Source organism: Xenopus laevis, chromosome 7L (assembly GCF_017654675.1).
Source record: "Xenopus laevis strain J_2021 chromosome 7L, Xenopus_laevis_v10.1, whole genome shotgun sequence".
In the NCBI taxonomy this organism is placed as follows: Eukaryota; Metazoa; Chordata; class Amphibia; order Anura; family Pipidae; genus Xenopus; species Xenopus laevis.
The window spans coordinates 15,590,001-15,607,995 of NC_054383.1; the positions used below are offsets into that span (position 1 = coordinate 15,590,001).

The 17,995-nt window shown below is 39.7% G+C and overlaps 1 protein-coding gene across 4 annotated transcripts in view; it reads right to left on the minus strand.

The window, feature by feature from the left end:
• Positions 1-17,702, minus strand: part of inpp5a.1.L (inositol polyphosphate-5-phosphatase A L homeolog) — a 315,415-nt gene extending 297,713 nt beyond the window's left edge. For 3 of the 4 annotated variants that reach the window (XM_041570268.1, XM_018225155.2, XM_018225153.2), the window contains exon 1: positions 17,015-17,701. In XM_041570268.1, the coding sequence (XP_041426202.1) occupies positions 17,015-17,089 (75 nt within the window). In that variant the 5' untranslated portion in view covers positions 17,090-17,701. Of the gene's footprint in view, positions 1-17,014 lie in introns of all 4 variants that reach the window. The other variant, XM_041570266.1, reaches the window with a different exon arrangement.
• Between the last annotated feature and the right edge of the window lie 293 nt (positions 17,703-17,995).

Consider the following 17,995-nt stretch of genomic DNA (forward strand, 5'->3'; position numbering starts at 1 on the left):
ATTATATAAATGAAAGCACAATAATAATCGTCCATAAAAAGCCAGTAAAAAGCAGAGGCTCCTGTAACTCTGCAAGCAGAGTAAGTACAGGTAAGGGATCCATTATCTGGAAACCAGTTAACCAGAAAGCTCCAAATGGCCATCTCCCATAAACTCCATTTTAGCCAAATAATTACATTTTTAAAAAATGATTTCCTTTTTCTCTGTAATAATAAAACAGTAGCTTGTACTTGATCCCAACTAAGATATAATTAATTCTTACTTGGTTTATTTCATGTTTATATGTTTTTCTAGTAGACTTGTGAATGTATGAAGATCCAATTTACAGAAAAATCTGTTATCTGGAAACCTCCCGGTCCCGAGCATTCTGGATAAAAGGTCCCATATCTGTAATAGACTTTTTAACTCAGAACTAAACGTGGGTGCGGTGTAAAGCTCTGGTGATGGAGGAGGAATTTCCACCCATGAAGAATGCCCAAAAAGCTCAACGGCAGCAATGCTTGTAACCCCAAGATCTGTCCCTTTACCTCCATTCATTCAATCATCCCTACATTGCACTACAGGTATAGGATCCATTATCCGGAAACCCATTTTATAGCAGGTAGGGACAAACAAAGCAAAAAAAAAAGGAAACAATTATACATTCAGTTCTTCATATTTCCAAGACAGAAACAAAGCAATAATAAATATCTAGGGGCTCTTGGATGCGTGCTCCGTATGAAAGTGATGTTCTATCTCAGCCTGGCATTAGAAACTGCTGGGTATTGGGCTTTAAGTTTTGTTTGCTGTGATGAAAAATAAAAGCAAGAACAGTTGCTACACTGCCGCCTCATAAATACATCTGGGAGTGTCGGCAAGTGTCGAAAATATATTAAAAACTTTTCAATAAATATTCATGAAAGTTGCAAAACCCTCTATCACTGGCACTTTAATTATAGCTTCCATTTAAACAGGGAACAAAGTGGGTCAGTTTATGAAGTGACTACCATTCAAGAGCATGGCTGCATTTCAGTTCCAGTGAGTGAAAGCAGAAGAACGCTTAACAAATCTGCACACAAGAACAATTCAAGACGAATATATCAGAAAACAGGGAATTATAGCAAAGACAAAAAAAATGCACATGAAAGGGATAGTTTACCTTTAAATGAACTTTAAGATGACGGTGAGATTCTGAGACAATTTGTATTGGTCTTCATTTTTTATTTATGGTTTTTCAGTTATTCAGCTTCTTGTTCAGTAGCTCTCTACAGGAATGGGATCCGTTATAAGGAAACCCTGTATCCAAAAAGCTCTGAATTATGGAAGGGCCTCTCCCATAGACTCCATTTTATCCAAATAAACCACTGTTTTTACATTACTTCTTTTTTTACTGTAATAATAAAACTGTAGCTTGTACTTGATCCAAACTAAGATATAATTAATCCTTACTGGAAGCAAAACCAGCCTATTGGGTTATTTATCAAAGTCCGAATTTATCTCAAAGAAAAACTCCGACCAAAACCGCACTGTTTTGTTCTGCTTATTTATTAATACACTTTCCAGAAAATTTTGTTTGCGGTAAAAAACATGAAAATACCATTTTCACGATTTTTTCAAATTTTTCACCCGATTCTCAATTTTTTTTTATATTTTTCACCTGAAAACTCAGGTTTCTTATGTTTTTTGCCCGTCAACTCCGAAAACTTCGGGGTATTGCACGAAACCCAGCGCACATCAAAAAATCATTGGGACTTTCCCCATTGACTTATATGCAACCTCGACAGGTCTGAGATGCCAGATTTTCTAATTCGGACTTTTCCATCCTCAGAGTTTAATAAATTGCGAAAAATCCGTGATTTTTTAAAAAAAAAAGTCAGATTTTACATTAAAAAATTCACAATTTTTTTGTGATTTTTGCATTTGGAGTTTAGTAAATAACCCCCTTAAGGTATGAAGATCCAAATTATGGAAAGATCCATTATCCAGAAAACCCACAGTCCCAACCATTCTGGATTTGATATTTTAGCAGCTATCTGGTTGCTACAGTCTTATTTACCCTAGCAGCTCTAACAAAAAAAAAAACAGCATAGCCTCAACAGTTTATGGCTGCTGGGGTCAGTGACCCTTATCGAAAGCTGGAAAGGGGCAGCAGAGAAAGACAAATAATAAAAAAATAATGAAAACCCATTGCAAAGGTTCTAGGAAAAGGGCATTCTATAGATATACTAAAAAGTGAACAGAATATAAGGATATGTGCATAATAAACTGCCAATATATTGTTGCAGATTATCACAGCATGCCACTGGTGTAGAATATTCCAACTAAATTTAGCCCAGAGCTAAGCAGAGCCTTGATTGGATACAGGGGCTCAGACATCACTCCAGTTATTTTTTCGTAAAGGAATACTGTAATTTAAATGACATTTCAATGCTAATGGACCTACCATGCTGTACTTTGTTTTTCTGCAAGATTTCTTTTTTTATAATAATAATCCTTCCACCACACAGAGAAGCCTTCATTTTATAGAGCATTACAAATGCATTACTACATAAAAAGTGGAGTCCTCGTTTCACTAGCACAGAAGGAAAAGCCATTTGTGCTCCAGGGGATGAATATTTTGCAATTTAATACTCCTCTCCTCGTCTATTCACACTGTTTATCCTTACACATACGCTACTTGTAACTGTTCTTTTGAATATATTTATTAAGAGCCAATGTGATACTCATGGGAACTGAACAGCAAGACCCGAGCCACTAAATTCCAAAATGAGCTTGCTGAACTGTTCTCAAGTGACAAATATATATATATATATATATATATATATATATATATATATATATATATATATATATATATATATATATATTTATTTTGTTTGGGTTTTTTCCCCCCCCATTTTTCTTCATGTAAGATAAGTAACTTTGGTGGAAGGTGGTGATGTAGAAGGTATTGGAGCCACCAAGACAAAAATACCAAGAAATGTCCTTGAGAAAGGACTGCTGCATTGAGGGGGAAAAATGTAAAAAAATAAATAAAAAAAATAAAAAAGGGGCAGTACCATTACCCAAAGATACGAGTCTTTGTGTATAGGTACTGGACCACTTATCCAGAATGCCCAATAAGAATTTAAGAACACATTGCCCATTAGACATTGCAATGGTGTGCTGCTATTGTGTTCCATTTTATATTGTACAGGTATGGGACCTGTTATCCAGAATGATCAGGACCTGGGGTTTTCTGGATAAGAGATATTTCCGTAATTTGGATCTTCATACCTTAAGTCTACCAGAAAATCATGTGGTACATTAAATAACCCAAATAGGATTGTTTTGCCTGCAATACGGATTAATTATATCTTGGTTTGGATCAATTACAAGGTGCTATTACAGGGAAAAAAGAAATCATATTTAAAAACTTGGATAAGAGTCTACGGGAGACGGCCTTTCCATAGTACGGAGCTTTCTGGATAATGGGTTTCCGGATAACCGATCCCATACCTGTACTGGTAGGTTGAGCATTTTTTGGCAATGTAGCAGCTTTAACAACAACTTTACTTGTAACATTCAAGATGGTCTCATTGGAATGGATTGTACGATATGTAGGGAATCTAATTTAAAAAAAATGCCTCTGCACTGGTTCCATACAAAGGGAGGGAGGAGGCTTTGACTGTTACCAAGCCAGTGGATCCAAAACGATGGGGATGCCCTATAGGGTCTGGCTCTCTAAACATACATAAATACATTTTAGGACTACCAGTTACAGAAGCCAATTGCTATCAGCCCTTCTTGAATTTCAGCATTCATATACCAGGAACTTGTGTTCTTCCAAAGTCCCCTAATTCAAAAGTCTACCTCTGCAGAGGTAGAGGATCTAGATATTGTAGCCCCCAGCTGTTAGTTTCTCCAGAGTTGATGTAAAGTCAGTTGTTTAACTCCAAGAACTGTCCTGAATGTTTTCCTTCAGGGTTAAAGGCTTCATATTTGACTTCATTTTTTAGGGCAGAATGGAGGAGGTAATAATGCCCATCGCAACATGGCTGCAAGCGTTTGGGAATACTTAATACGAATACAATAAATGGCCTGTAATTATATCGGAGTGTGCAAGCAGCACAGAGCTCATTGTGAAATAAGCTTTAAGTATTAGACCTGTTACTAGGGTTGAAGGCTTCAAGTGGCATCATGTCTGGAAGGGTAAGGTTGATTGCTCCAACCTATTCACTGCCTGAACTGAACTAAGGGAAGACTGAATTTAATTTAATGGATCCAAAATTAAGTCACCAGCCATCCAGTCTTGAATTTCGGCATACTTATACCAGGAAGGAACTTCTACTTTTATAGCAAGTGACAGACAACCTGTAGCCTTGGATATTGTAGAACTTCTACTTGAACCCTCTAGCAACCTTCAACTGCCAGTAGGATTCTGGTAATCTGAAGATCCATAGATAGCCCATCCTTACACTAAGCTCTTAATAGCTACAAGGGTCATTTGGGGTCCAATGAGTGTGATTCTATGTAGAGAATAGACACAAAAAGTCTCTTATTAGGGAAGGAAATGCAAAAGTCGTATGACATCATGGGCCAGGGAAAAAACATAGGATGTTTCTAAAATAAATAATATCAATGTCTCCTTTGTTTCAGCTACCTCAATCAGGGCCGGAATTACATAGTGGGCACCCCTAGTCCAGCTGCCGTTCATCTCCCCTGTCCCCTCCCCTTTATTTGCGCTAATTTTTATCATCGGGATCGGAGCAAAGGGGATTTGCGCAATGGAAATTTAAAAAAACGATTCAGGATTGTATCTTCTATGCATCCCAAGTGTTTCTGAACCAATGTGGGTGTGGTCGGGCAGCATGCCAACCCCTAAAATCCTGCTGCCCTAGGACTTGGGGGCATTTCCACTAATCCAGGCCTGACCTCGATTAGTCTTAAATCTTGCTTTGATAACTGTAAGAAGAGAGCAAAAAAAAAAAAAAATATGAAAACAATAAAGAGCCCTGCAAAGGAGAAGCCATATTTCTTTTGTGCTTTACATATATATTGATCTTAGTTTTAAATGTTACCAATAATCCCCAAATCCCATGCCCTAAATAAATACCCTAAAACCAGACACAAAGACCAGATTTTGTTCTGTACTGGGAGTTTTGACAGTTTTGAAATCAACAATTGTCTTAATCCCTTGCCCCAGGGACATATTGGTTCATTCCAGGGTTTCAGTAAAAGGGTTTTAGTTGTGTTTTGCCCTCACTGTTTCCATTATATTTTATAAAAAAATTTAAGCCTTTCTGTGTAAGTGACATCAGATCGCGGACTCTGCAAAGAAAAATATTTTAAGTGACCCGAGTCCTGCGCGGAACCAATTTCGAAGACCCGGACCCGACCCAAACCCACGACCCGAACAGCAATCCGCATATTTACCCACTTTGATCCGCTACACGACCCGGACTCCACAAATGCCTTATCCGCAACCTGCTGACCACCATCAAACAGGGAAGAGGGTGGGGACATAACCATGTTTTGTAAAACTTTAAAAGGAGTATAATATAGACAATATAACATAAGATAAGAAATGTAGATGATGCCCGCAACCCGCATCTATACCCGCACCTGAAAATCCTACCCTCATTCCGCAAGGGTCCTGCAGTTATTTGTCTGCTCCTATAGGAACAGACTGATATAATTGTGACCCGATAGTGTCATATTAAGTTCTAAATTGAGCAGTGTTTAGGGATTTGGAGAAGATATTCAAAGAGGCAATTTAATTCTTCATGCACTGACCTTGTTAACTCAAAGTAAGTGCTGACCCACTTTAAAAAAGAAGCCGTGTGTTATCTCCAGTTTTTTTATAGGGCACGCTCAGCACATATCTTGCCTCTTTCCTGCCAATGGCACTACCCAAGCACTGGCAACCCACTTACTGAAACAAAGTCAAAGTATGGAAAACACCGGGCACAGTCGGTGCCCATTTTCCGAGGATCTGCTGAAACAGGAACACTCAATAGAAATAAGCGTAATATATGGCTATTAATAAAGGCTGGAGAAGTAATACTGGCATAAAATAAAGAACCAGTAACCGCTCCACCAGATTTCCAAATGAATGAGCAATACAGGCTGGAGTGCCCACTGCTCTTTTGTCAATGATACTCTGGAAAATTCTGCATAATAGATCAGGGCTACACAATAAAACATAATGGGATAATGTTGTTAAAAAAAGAAGAAAAAAAAATTTGCACCAAGTTTGTCATGTTGCTATGGGTTAACCAACCTGTCCTTGGGGCAAAATTATTTGTGTAGGTCTAATATGCAAAGGCTGGCAACATTCTCTTGACGCAAAGAAAAAAAAATTACCTACAGATGGAGAAACCCTGTTAAAGAAAAATGGAAAGGAGTTAATCAAGTGATATGGTGGGACATGGTGAGCCAGTGCATGATAATGTGCTCCAAATGTTTGTCACATACTGGCTGCAAGCATGGCATTTTGACTATATAGCCAAATGTATGTGGAGACCTGATCCTCCAACATCTCATTCCTAAACCAAGAGTATTAATATGCAGTTTCTCCTCGATTTGCTGTTTTAACAGCCTCTACTCTTCGGGCTTGTAGTCTGAACATATGTGGGATAAATTCCAATTAATTCTGTTAGGTTGAGGTCAGGTCTCGACTTCAGTGAAGATCAGTAAAGTTCTCCTCTCCATTTCAACAAACCCATTCTGTATAGACCTTACTTTGTGCATGGGGTGAATTACTATGCTCAAACAGGAAAGGACCTTCCTCAAACTGTCGCCACAAAGTAGGAAGCACTCCTGCAGCCACATTAAATTTTACTCTAGCATTGTTTCCGGTGCCTGGGCTTTTGGGGACAATTTCCTGGAGACTGTTCTTCTTTTCATTATAAAAATCAGTTATTGGACAAGTCGTCTGAGCTACTGCTGGCACAATCTCAAATCCAGTATCTTATCTCTTATTGCCCCCTTCTTTTCATTATAAAAATCAGTTATTGGACCAGTCGTCTGAGCTACTGCTGGCACAATCTCAAATCCAGTATCTTATCTCTTATTGCCCCCTTCCACTGGTGTCAGACTAACAGGCCTATAGTTTTTAAGTTGAGAATGGGATCCCTTTCTGAATAGTGGCACCACATTAGCAATTTGCCAATCGTGGAATCCTAAAAAATGTAGGTTAAGAGGTTTGGCAATCACAGAGCTAAACTCACTTAGTACCCGGTGATGAATACATCTGATCCCGGACTTTTGCTTCCCTTCACATCTTCAACTCTTTTTCGTATGTCCTCCTGAGTCACCCATGTATCAATACTTAAATTATTAGAATTGGGTCTATTAAAAATTAGCTGGTTCCTCAGTTGTGTAGAATATCAGTTCAGAATCTCTGCTTTTTTTCTGCTTCCATTAACCAATTGACCTTCCCATGATAATAAAGGTCCCATCCCTTCTTGCTTCATTTTTTTACTATTTACATTTTTAAAAAATATAATCTGGGATTTTTTTTTACTCTTTACTGAAATACCATTTCCCATCTGTATTTTGGATTGTCTTTATTAGCCTACAGGTACCTAATGAATGTTTAAGCTGTCCTGGGAAGCTAAAATGCTTTAAAAGAAAGTTCTTGCTTAGCAATATCAACAATAACACTTCTGTCAAATAGGGATGCACTGAATCCAGGGGTTTGCCCAACTCAGAGCCCTTTTCAGCAGGCCTGGTCAAACTGAATCCGGGCCCTACAAACAGCAAAGAATGTGCCACGCGAGCACAGTCTGCCCTGGGAAGGATGTAAAGGATTCACCAAATACAGAAAAAAATCTAAGATTTTGTGCATCCCTACAATCAAACCATAAAGGTTTTGCTTTGTGATGTCTTTCCTTGCTTACAAAGGGAATAAACTGTCATGTGTATTTATTAAAGAGATATGGACACCAGAAATTAAATCTTGTTTTTACATCATAACAATGTCTTTGCATGTATTTTATAATGTTGACATAAAAGAATATGCTGGATGACATATTGAAGACATTCCATTCCAACATTTCTGTGTTCAACCCTGTGCAACGCCTTTCCCAGTTATTGCAGAGATGCCCTTATATTTCCAAAGTTTGCATGCCTAAAATGTTGTGTCTTAATTACTCCCTTATAGAGTTATCTCTGAAACATAATCTCAAAGGAGACCATGTTATGATCACTTCTCTCTAAATGCTCACCCACGCATATGCTAAAGATGAATTCAGTATTATTAATTATCAGATCCAAAAGAGCATCTTTTCCAAGAAGGTCCCTGTATTGTCATATTAAATAGTGAATGCCAGGCTGGGGATAGGACAAACATGGGCATCAAAGTGAAGAAGGTTTCCTTTTAAGGTGATGCAGCTCAGGTGCCTGCCAGATAAAAGCTGGGCACCTAGCGTTAATATCATGGATACAAGAGCCAACCAAAGTGACATCTGCCAGGCCTTCAGGCATCAATACCTGGTTCAAGCAAACATAAAAAATATCTATAACTAGGAACAGTGGCAAGAGAGAGAGAGAGAGAGAGAGTAAATAGCAAATTCATCTGCGTATAACTGTGAATACCTGAAAGCCTCAATTGCATTCATTTATAACTATATCTCCAAGTATCCAAATTAAAACCACAGCAATACATTGCACTGGGAGTGTTACTACACAATCACGGCCCTAAATGGGTCAGCAGATTCTATGCCAGCCAATTATAGCTCAATCTGTAGCATGACTGCGGTATAGTATACTTAGTTAAAGAAGATCTAAGCCCAAAATAAATTATTGTAAACTCACCTCAAATGCTCCTCTAAGCACTTACGCAATTTACAGTCATTTTCTGTCATTAATGGTTTCTGAGAGATTAGCAGTTTTAGGCTGCTAATACCAAGCTTTCAGCTCAACAGCACTCTTCCAAAGTCAGAGTATCAGTGACCCCGAGTCTTACCTATCCGCATATTTGTAATTATTTTCACACAAAAAATAGTAACTTGCTTGGTTGGTTTTTCTGGGCAACAGAAGCTTAAACTCCGATTGCAGAAAATAACTTGGAAACTTGTGAGGAGGCAACGCACAATGGGAATTTCAGAAGACTTACATATCGATGTCAGAGATTACTCGAATGGGAAACTGAGACATCCCTTAAAGCCCCCTAATAACTATGTGCCCTTCCTAATGTTTTTGGTAGGATTTGGCCTTTAAATCCTTTAAGAGCAAAGTAGACAAGGGAGATTTTGTTATGACGGTGAGTGACCTGTAGCATATAATTCATTGTTAAACAGCTATTTTTTCAAGGGCAAGTAGATGTTAGGGAATTACAGAAAAAATGGGTCTATATAAAGATATGCGATAATTAGAGTATATGGACATCAGGGGATGTGGGTGAAAGTGTATTGTAAGGCTCAAGGGGGTGAAACAAAGCAACCGTATCATATAGACTGCATTTTAATCAAATACAACAATATTTTTTAAAATGGTTTTCTTTTTCTCTGTAATAATAAAGCAGTAGCTTGCATTTATATTGCAGATGTATTGAAGCAAAACAATACTATTGGGTTTATTACATAAATTACACAAAGTCCCCAGGTCCCATACCTGTAACAACAAACTCATTATCCAGTCTGCAGCCTCCAGCTCTTACTGTACAGGTATGGGACCTGTTATCCAGAACACTTTGGGCCTGGGGTTTTCTGGATAACAGATGTTTCTGTAGTTTACTAGAATATCATGATAACATTAAATAAACCCAATTTGCTGGTTTTTCCTACAATAAGGATTAATTATATTTTAGCTGGGATCAAGTACCAGCTACAGGTATGGGACCTATTATCCAGCATGAGCAGGAACTGGGGTTTTCTGGATACGCAATCTATCCGTAATTTGGATGTTCATACCTTAAGTCTACTTGAAAATCATGTAAACAAGAAATAACCCCAATAGGCTGGTTTTGCTTCCAATAAGGATTAATTATATTTTAGTTGGAATCAAGTACAAGCTGCTGTTTTATTATTACAAAGAAAAAGGAAATCATTTTTAAAAATTTTGAGTAATTCGATAAAATGGCATCTATGGGAGACGACCATTCCTAATTCAGAGATTTCTGGATAACAGGTTTCCAGATAACGGATCCCATACCTTTATTGTTTTATCATTACAGAGAAAAAGGAAAAATTAAAAAAAAAATTGGATTATTTGATTATAATAATATATCTATGAGAGACCTTTCTGTAATTCGGAGCGTTCTGGATAATGGGTTTCTGGATAACGAATCCCACCATTGCAAATGTGATGCCAATATATCACAGAAGGGGTCTCTTGCTTAAATGCCGGTGCTTTCTTTGTTATGAAAATAAATCCAGCGAGTTCTTCAGATTCCAACAGCTACTAAATAAAAGCCACGTGGGCCGGAATGACATGTGGCAGCCAAATGTGCTAATGAATTAATCACTCGTGCTTTTGCCCCCTCTCACCCCTGATGTGCTCTAACCTGGGTGCTTGCCATTAAGCAACGTAAGGAGCAGAGACAGGGGCAACTGTCAAAAATGCCCAAATGTGAATACAGCAGCCTCTCGAAAGATTTAAGGAAAAATCTACCAACAAGCATGGGTAATAGTGATGGGCGAATGTATTTGCCAGGCGCGAATTCGCTGTGAATTTCCACGGCAAGGTGTTTTGAAGGCAAAATGTTGTTGATGTCAATGTTGCTGCCAGCGAATGGACGCAGGTAATTCGATACTTTTTCGGCGAAACGAGACAAATTTGCCCACTAATGGGTAATATTTAAAGGGGTGGTTAACCTTAATATAAAAACATGGTATAAGGTCTTTATTTTTAATGAAGTCAGCAGAATTTTTATTCTTGGCAGGGCTGGCGTAGTGTGGGCAGAATGGGTGTGGTCTGGAATGAATGGGGTGTGGTCTAGACAGACTATAGTGAGGCCAAAAATTAATTACACACTTAAATCTCGAAGAGACAGTATCATTATCATTCACTAAATAAACACAGACCTATTTCCCAAGCCCACAGCATGACTGATCATGTGTTCTGCATAATGAAGTGCATTTCCTGCATATAAATGCCTGCTGAGTTTCTAACTGCCAGATAACAAGGGTTAAAACAATTGTTCACAGGATCCATAGTAACTAAAACAGGCAGCACCTAGTCCCAACACACCGACTATACACCGGCTCTTATAGACAAGGCTGGTGATTGTTTAAGCCTCTTGCCTTTCTCTCTCAAAGACCAACTGCAACTAGCCATTGCCTGCAACATTCAATTAAAAGACTGGTTAATCAGACTGGCAGGGGTTATTTCGGGGGAGCTGTAGGCCTCTGCTTATTTCTGTTTATACATGTAGGATCAATTATATTGTTTAATGTTCTGCAGCAATTAGCCATATGGGTATTTGGCACATGTAACATTCCTCCGTTTGTGGAGAAAAACTCGATACCACTGTGTGCTGCCGGTCATTGACATGAAAGGTGACCAGTGACAGGTAGGTTGTAAATTAAAAATTATTTTGGGGGATTTTGCATTTTGGAGGCAACATTCATTGGAACAACAGACAACAGGTGTTTTTCCACCAGCATATTTAATTTCGGTGTGCTATAGGCCTTAGGCTGGTTGCTAGGGTCCATCTTAACCTAGCAACCAGGCAGTGGTTTGAATGGGAGACTGGCTTATGAATAGGAAAGGGCCTGACTAGAAAGATGAATAATAAAAAGTAAAAATAACAATAAAATTGTAGCCTCACAGAGTAAGATGTTTTTGGTTGCTGGGGTCAACTCCTCCCCACACCCACATCTGTTAGCTGGAATGAGGCAGAAGAGGAAGGCAAATGAATAAAAAAAAAAAAAATATATATATATATATATATATATATATATATATATATATATATATATATATATATATATATATATATATATATATATATATATATATATATATATATATATATATATAAAGACTATTTGAAAACTTGCTAAGAATAGAACACTGTATAAACATAACAAATTAAAGGAGAACTAACCCTTTAAAAGGAGATGAGCCAGGCAACAACGCCACGGCAGTTTTAAAACTTTTTTTTTTAAAAAAGCTACCGCCCAGTGCTAATAAAGATGTGAAAATAGAAATATTAAAAAAAAACAACTGGGAAATTTGGAAATAAAAGGACTCCTTTTTTTAGCTGCTTCTATCTATAAATGGTCGGGAATCAGCCAGCAAGCAGCTGAGTGGCAGGAAAAGACAATTAAATGTTATTGGCAGATAGGGTTGCCACCTTTTCTGGAAAAACATACCGGACTTCCTATATATTTATCTTTTTCTCTATTAATAACATTGGGATCAACCATCATTTTTACCGGCCAGGCCAGGTAAAATCCTGGCCAGCTGGCAACCCTATCGGCAAATAAGTAGCCAGATCTTCCACTGCCAGTACCGAGCGGGAAGCGAAACTTCGACAAATCGCACCCCATGAATTCCAGCACAGCATCTACTGCCACTACAATCCATTTAGTCCCTTGCCAAGAAAACATTGCCCCGTCCCTTTTCTTTACTTTCCCTTTAAGCAATTACAAGCACAAGGGCTCTGTGTTCAAAGAGACGGCTCTTCTCCAACCACCAAGTGAGTGTGTGTGTTTGTCTTCCGCAACGTGGGAGGCTCGATTCTCAGCAAGAGCTTCACACAGCAGATCACCGCAATTTTTCAAAAAATTTTCTGAGCGTGTAGAATTTGTAGCAACAAAACAAAGCGCTGAAGGACACGACACAGAGGGGAGAGTGAGAATACAACCAGCCAGAAAAAAAACTGTAAATTGTTATGGGTGTCACGGCTGGAGACAAGTACTGTGTGTATTAGATTCACCGGTCATGGACTTGACTCCAGAGCTGACATGGGGGTGCTACTATTTTTTGGATTAAAGAAAGGTAAATATTCCTCATCACCGTCTTTTGTGAAAAGGGCTGCAATTGTGGGATAGTAAAATAATATGGGGTTGATAACACTTTACAGATATGGGACCTGTGATCCAGAATGCTCAGGGCCTGGGGTTTTCTGGAAAACAGTCCATTATATTAAATATTATATGTATAATAAATATAAAATGAATTGCAGCTGTACCGGAACAGCAACTTCTAAATCAACACTGCCTGTACTGCATGCTGGGAGTTGTAGTCTCATGACAGACCATTTATTCCTGCTGTATTCAATGTACAAGTAACAACCTACAGTAAGATCATTCACATAAAGAGGTCAAGAGTAAAGATGTAGGACCACTAACTGCAGTCAAACGGTGGTGCCCCAGCTGCTGCAGAACATCCAGACCCAGAATCCACTGTAAGCCAGGTCTGCAAGCAAACCTGGTGGAAGTGTTACCTTATCTACCCCTATTATTTAAGTATTTTGCAACTCCCAGCTTTCCACCAAAAAAAAAAGTCAGTGCATTAAAGAGACGGTTGACCTTTAAATTAATTTTTAGTGTGATGGAGAGAGTGATATTCTGAGACAATTTGCGGTCGGTTTCTTACTATTTATTTCTGTTTTTTGAGTTTTGAGCTTTTTAATCAGCAGCTCTCCAATTTGCAATTTCAGCTATCTGGTTGCCATGGTCCAATTTACCCTAGCAACCATGCATCGGTTTGAATAAGGGACTGGAATATAAATAGGAGAGGCCCTGAACAGAAAGTATTAAAAGGAACAATAACAATACATTTGTAGCCTTACAGAGCATTTGTTTTTTTAAATGGGGTCAGTGACCCCCATTTGAAAGCTGGAAAGCATCAAAAGAAGAAGGCAAATAATTAAAAAGCTATAAAAAATAAATAAATAATAATGACCAATTGAAAAGTTGCTTAGAATTGCCCATTTGATAACATACTAAAAGTTAAATTAAAGGTAAACCACGCCTTTAAGGTAGAGAGCGAGATACTACGCTTCTGGATGAGTGTCGTGCAGATGCGCATTGGGCATCCCCGATTCATAATGACAATGATACACTGTGGGGCAAATTTACTTATGGTCGAATATCGAGGGTTAATTAACCTTTGATAATCGACTGCCGAATTGAAATCCTTCGACTTCGAATATCGAAGTCGAAGGATTTAGCGCTATTCCTACGATCGAACTATTGAAGAATAAGGATTTTAATCCATCAATCGAAGGATTATACTTCAATCAGAAAATTGTTAGGAAGCCTATGGGGACCTTCCCTATAGGCTAACATTGGCCTCGCTAGGTTTTAGGTGGCGAACTAGGGGGTCGAAGTATTTTTTAAAGAGACAGTACTTCGAATATCGAATGGTCGAATAGTCAAACGATTTTTAGTTCGAATCGAAGGTGGAAGTCGAAGTAGCCCATTCGATGGTCGAAGTAGCCAAAAAAGAACATTCGAAATTCGAAGTTTTTTTCCTCTATTCCATCACTCGAGCTAAGTACTGTAAATGGGCCCCTGTATGTCTGATTGGTAGACCAACACTGCAACAATATATCTGTGCTCTCTACACAATGTGAAAGGAGATACGTGTGTGTAAACTGTGTGTGTAGAGCTCCTTCCTGAGCACAACTGGTGCGGCCATCAGAGCGTGTAGAAGCACATACAGACACCAGCCTGTTTCCGACTCTCTAAAGGTGTGTGTTATTCCGTTTGTGAGCACAGGCAGCACAGCATCAACGTGTCTGTACTACAGAGTGATATTCAGAGATAATTTGCAATTGGCTTCAATTTTTTTAATTATTTGTGGGTTTTGAGTTATTTAGCTTTTTATCCAGCAGCTCTAATTGCAGTTTTCTCAGTCTGGTTGCTAAGGTCCAAATTACACTAGCAACCATGCTTTGAATTGAATAAAAGACTGTGATATGAATAGGGGAGGGTCTGAATAGAAAGATGAGTAATAAAAAGTAGCAATAACAATACATTTTGTAGCCTTACAGTGCATTTCTTTTTCATGTGGGGTCATTGACCCCCATTTGAAAGCTAGAAAGAGTCAGAAGAATGCAAATGATTCAAAAACTATGAGAAATAAAAAATTAAGACAAATGGAAAAGTTGTTTAGAATTAGCCATTATATAATATACTAAAAGTTAATTTAAAGGTGAACCTCCCCTTTATTTTTTGTGGTCTTTCTTTAAGCCTTACAGAGCATTTGTTTTTAGATGGGGTCAGTGACCCCTGTTTGAAAGCTGGAAAGAGTCAGTAGAAAAATGCAAATAATTAAAAAAAACTATACAAAATAAATAATGAACTTTGTCTAATTTTTTGTATTCCTTATGTTATCTGATAATTGTATAACTTTTAGCATTATCGCTAAACTCCAAATATGCTTTTATATAACTATTGACCACTGATCTGCATCATTTTCATGATATCTGTATGATTCCCTTATGTTACCAGCGTGGATTATATAAGACTAAAACCAATAAAAATGTATTGAGAAAAATTAAATAATGAAGACCAATTGAAAAGTTGCTGAGAATTTACCATTCTATAACATACTAAAAGTTAACGTGTTTACATATTTTATTGATATACATGTCCTAGTGAGTTTAAACTACCTCGAGGGGTAGATATTTGAGCCACTGGCTCAATCCCATAGGGAAACACAGCAGTAGCAGGGTGGGCCCCAGCACAGTACCCAGAATTATACCAGTGTGGGTTCTGATCCACTAACACAGTGAGACGCAGTGGTACCAGTGTGGGCAGCAGCACAGTTCTATACTTATAGTGGACACTATCACGGTCATTAGAACAGAGAGACAAGCACAACGAATGGCATTTCAATGGGGAAGAACAAACTGGGGCTCGTTTATAAACACTGGGCAAAACTGGGCAACTGCTTAGTAACCCATAGCAACCAATCAGTGATTAGCTTTTTTCAGTCAGCTGCAGGGTGAAAGCTGAAAGCAATCGTCTGAATGGTTGCTAGGAGTTACTGCCCAGGAGCAAATTCATACAGGCAGTGGGTGCCATGCAGGAGGTGTGATATCTCCTTCCTCAGGTGCCCACACACACAGTATTATAAGAGGACACCGTCGTACCAGTGTGGCCCTCAACTCAGTAACAAAGTCAGACAAGTTGTGTCTATATAATACACCAACACTGCACCATAATTATACCAATGCCAGCACTGGTACAGCTGCATAGTGAGACACAGTACCAGAGTCTGGGCATAGTTCATAGCTGTGATGATACAGACACCAGCACGGCACCAAAGTGATACACGGTTGTACCAGTGTGGCTCCCAAAACAGTAACAGACACGGTTGTAACACTGAACTCACACAGCAGTAAAATTGAGGCACAGTTGTGTTATTGTGGATACCGACGCATCAGCATAGCGCGACAACGTTGTGCCACAGTGGGAAGCGGCAGAATAGTGAGACTCAGTAGTACCACACAATAGAGTATCACAGTGAGACACATTAGTAACAAACAATACAGTAAGACATTGAGACACAGAAGTGCCACAATACAGTATGTACAATATGACAGTGAGACACAGTATGACAGTGAGACACAGTAGAGCCACAATACAGTGAGACACAGTATGACAGTGAGACACAATATGACAGTGAGACACAGAAGTGCCACAATACAGTATGTACAATATGACAGTGAGACACAGTATGACAGTGAGACACAGTAGAGCCACAATACAGTGAGACACAGTATGACAGTGAGACACAATATGACAGTGAGACACAGAAGTGCCACAATACAGTATGTACAATATGACAGTGAGACACAGTATGACAGTGAGACACAGTAGAGCCACAATACAGTGAGACACAGTATGACAGTGAGACACAATATGACAGTGAGACACAGTAGAGCCACAATACAGTATGACAGTGACACACAATACAGTATGACAGGGAGACACAGTAGTGCCACAATACAGTGAGACACAGTATGACAGTGAGACACAGCAGAGCCACAATACAGTATGTACAATATGACAGTGAGACACAATATGACAGTGAGACATTATGTGACAGTGAGACACAGTAAGAGAGAGATTGTGTAGTTGTTACTCACATCATCAAACAAGGTCCCCACGTTGGCTGTAACGAGCAGGATCCCGACCCCAGGAGCAGCTGATTTCCCCGCCATAATGCCCCGAGCCCAGCTGGGTGCTGCTTGCGGGTACCGGGTAGTGCCACGGGCCGATACGAGTGAGAGGAGAGCGCGGTGGGGGCAGAGGTGCAAGTTCGGGGCGGTGAGTAGAAGAGAGAAGCTGCCGGGGGGTTATCGGGCGCACATAGTGTTCAGCAGCCACAGCGGTGCGTGATCCCCGGAGCTCATTGGATGCCTGTGTGTCCTGCTCATCCCCCGACTCTCCTACATTCGTCTGCCAGCAGCCATAGCCGAGCCGACCCCGGGGAAAGTTCCTTGTGCCGCTGCTCCGTGTTACTGCCGTCTGATCCAGGAGCTCTGCAAGTTTCTCTCCCCGGGAGGGGGCGGGGAGGGAGGAGGAGCTTGCGGGGCTGCTGGGGGGGATCCCGGGCTGGGAGATAAAGTACAATGCCTCGGCGGCCTCGGGCTTTCCCTGAGCTCTAGATCCCGTAGCCTCTTTCGCTCCTCCTGCAGCGCCGCGGGGACTGACCGGGGGGCACAAGGACCAGCGTGTTCTTGCTCACGTGACGTCACGACACAAGCTGACCCCGCCCCTTTCCGCGTTTAAAGCGGCAATGCATCGAGCGCGGGGAGAGAGGCAGCCTTGTAGCAGCAGCGACCTGTGCGGCCAATAATACCGGCTATTTATACATTCAGCACATATCGCTACTCCTACCCTACACCGTTACACCATTTGTGTTTCTTCTGAAGCTTTTCTGCTTGGAATGTAAACTGGTTACTAGGGTCCCTCTCTTCCTGGCAACTGATCAGCTGTTTGACGAGACTGCATAAGTCAGAGGAGAATGCCCTGTTATAAGAGTGCGAGGAGTTTGTGTTTTTATCTCCTTTTGTGCCTGGGTTTCCTATAAGTGCTCCTGTTTCCCCCCATGTGCATTAGATTGT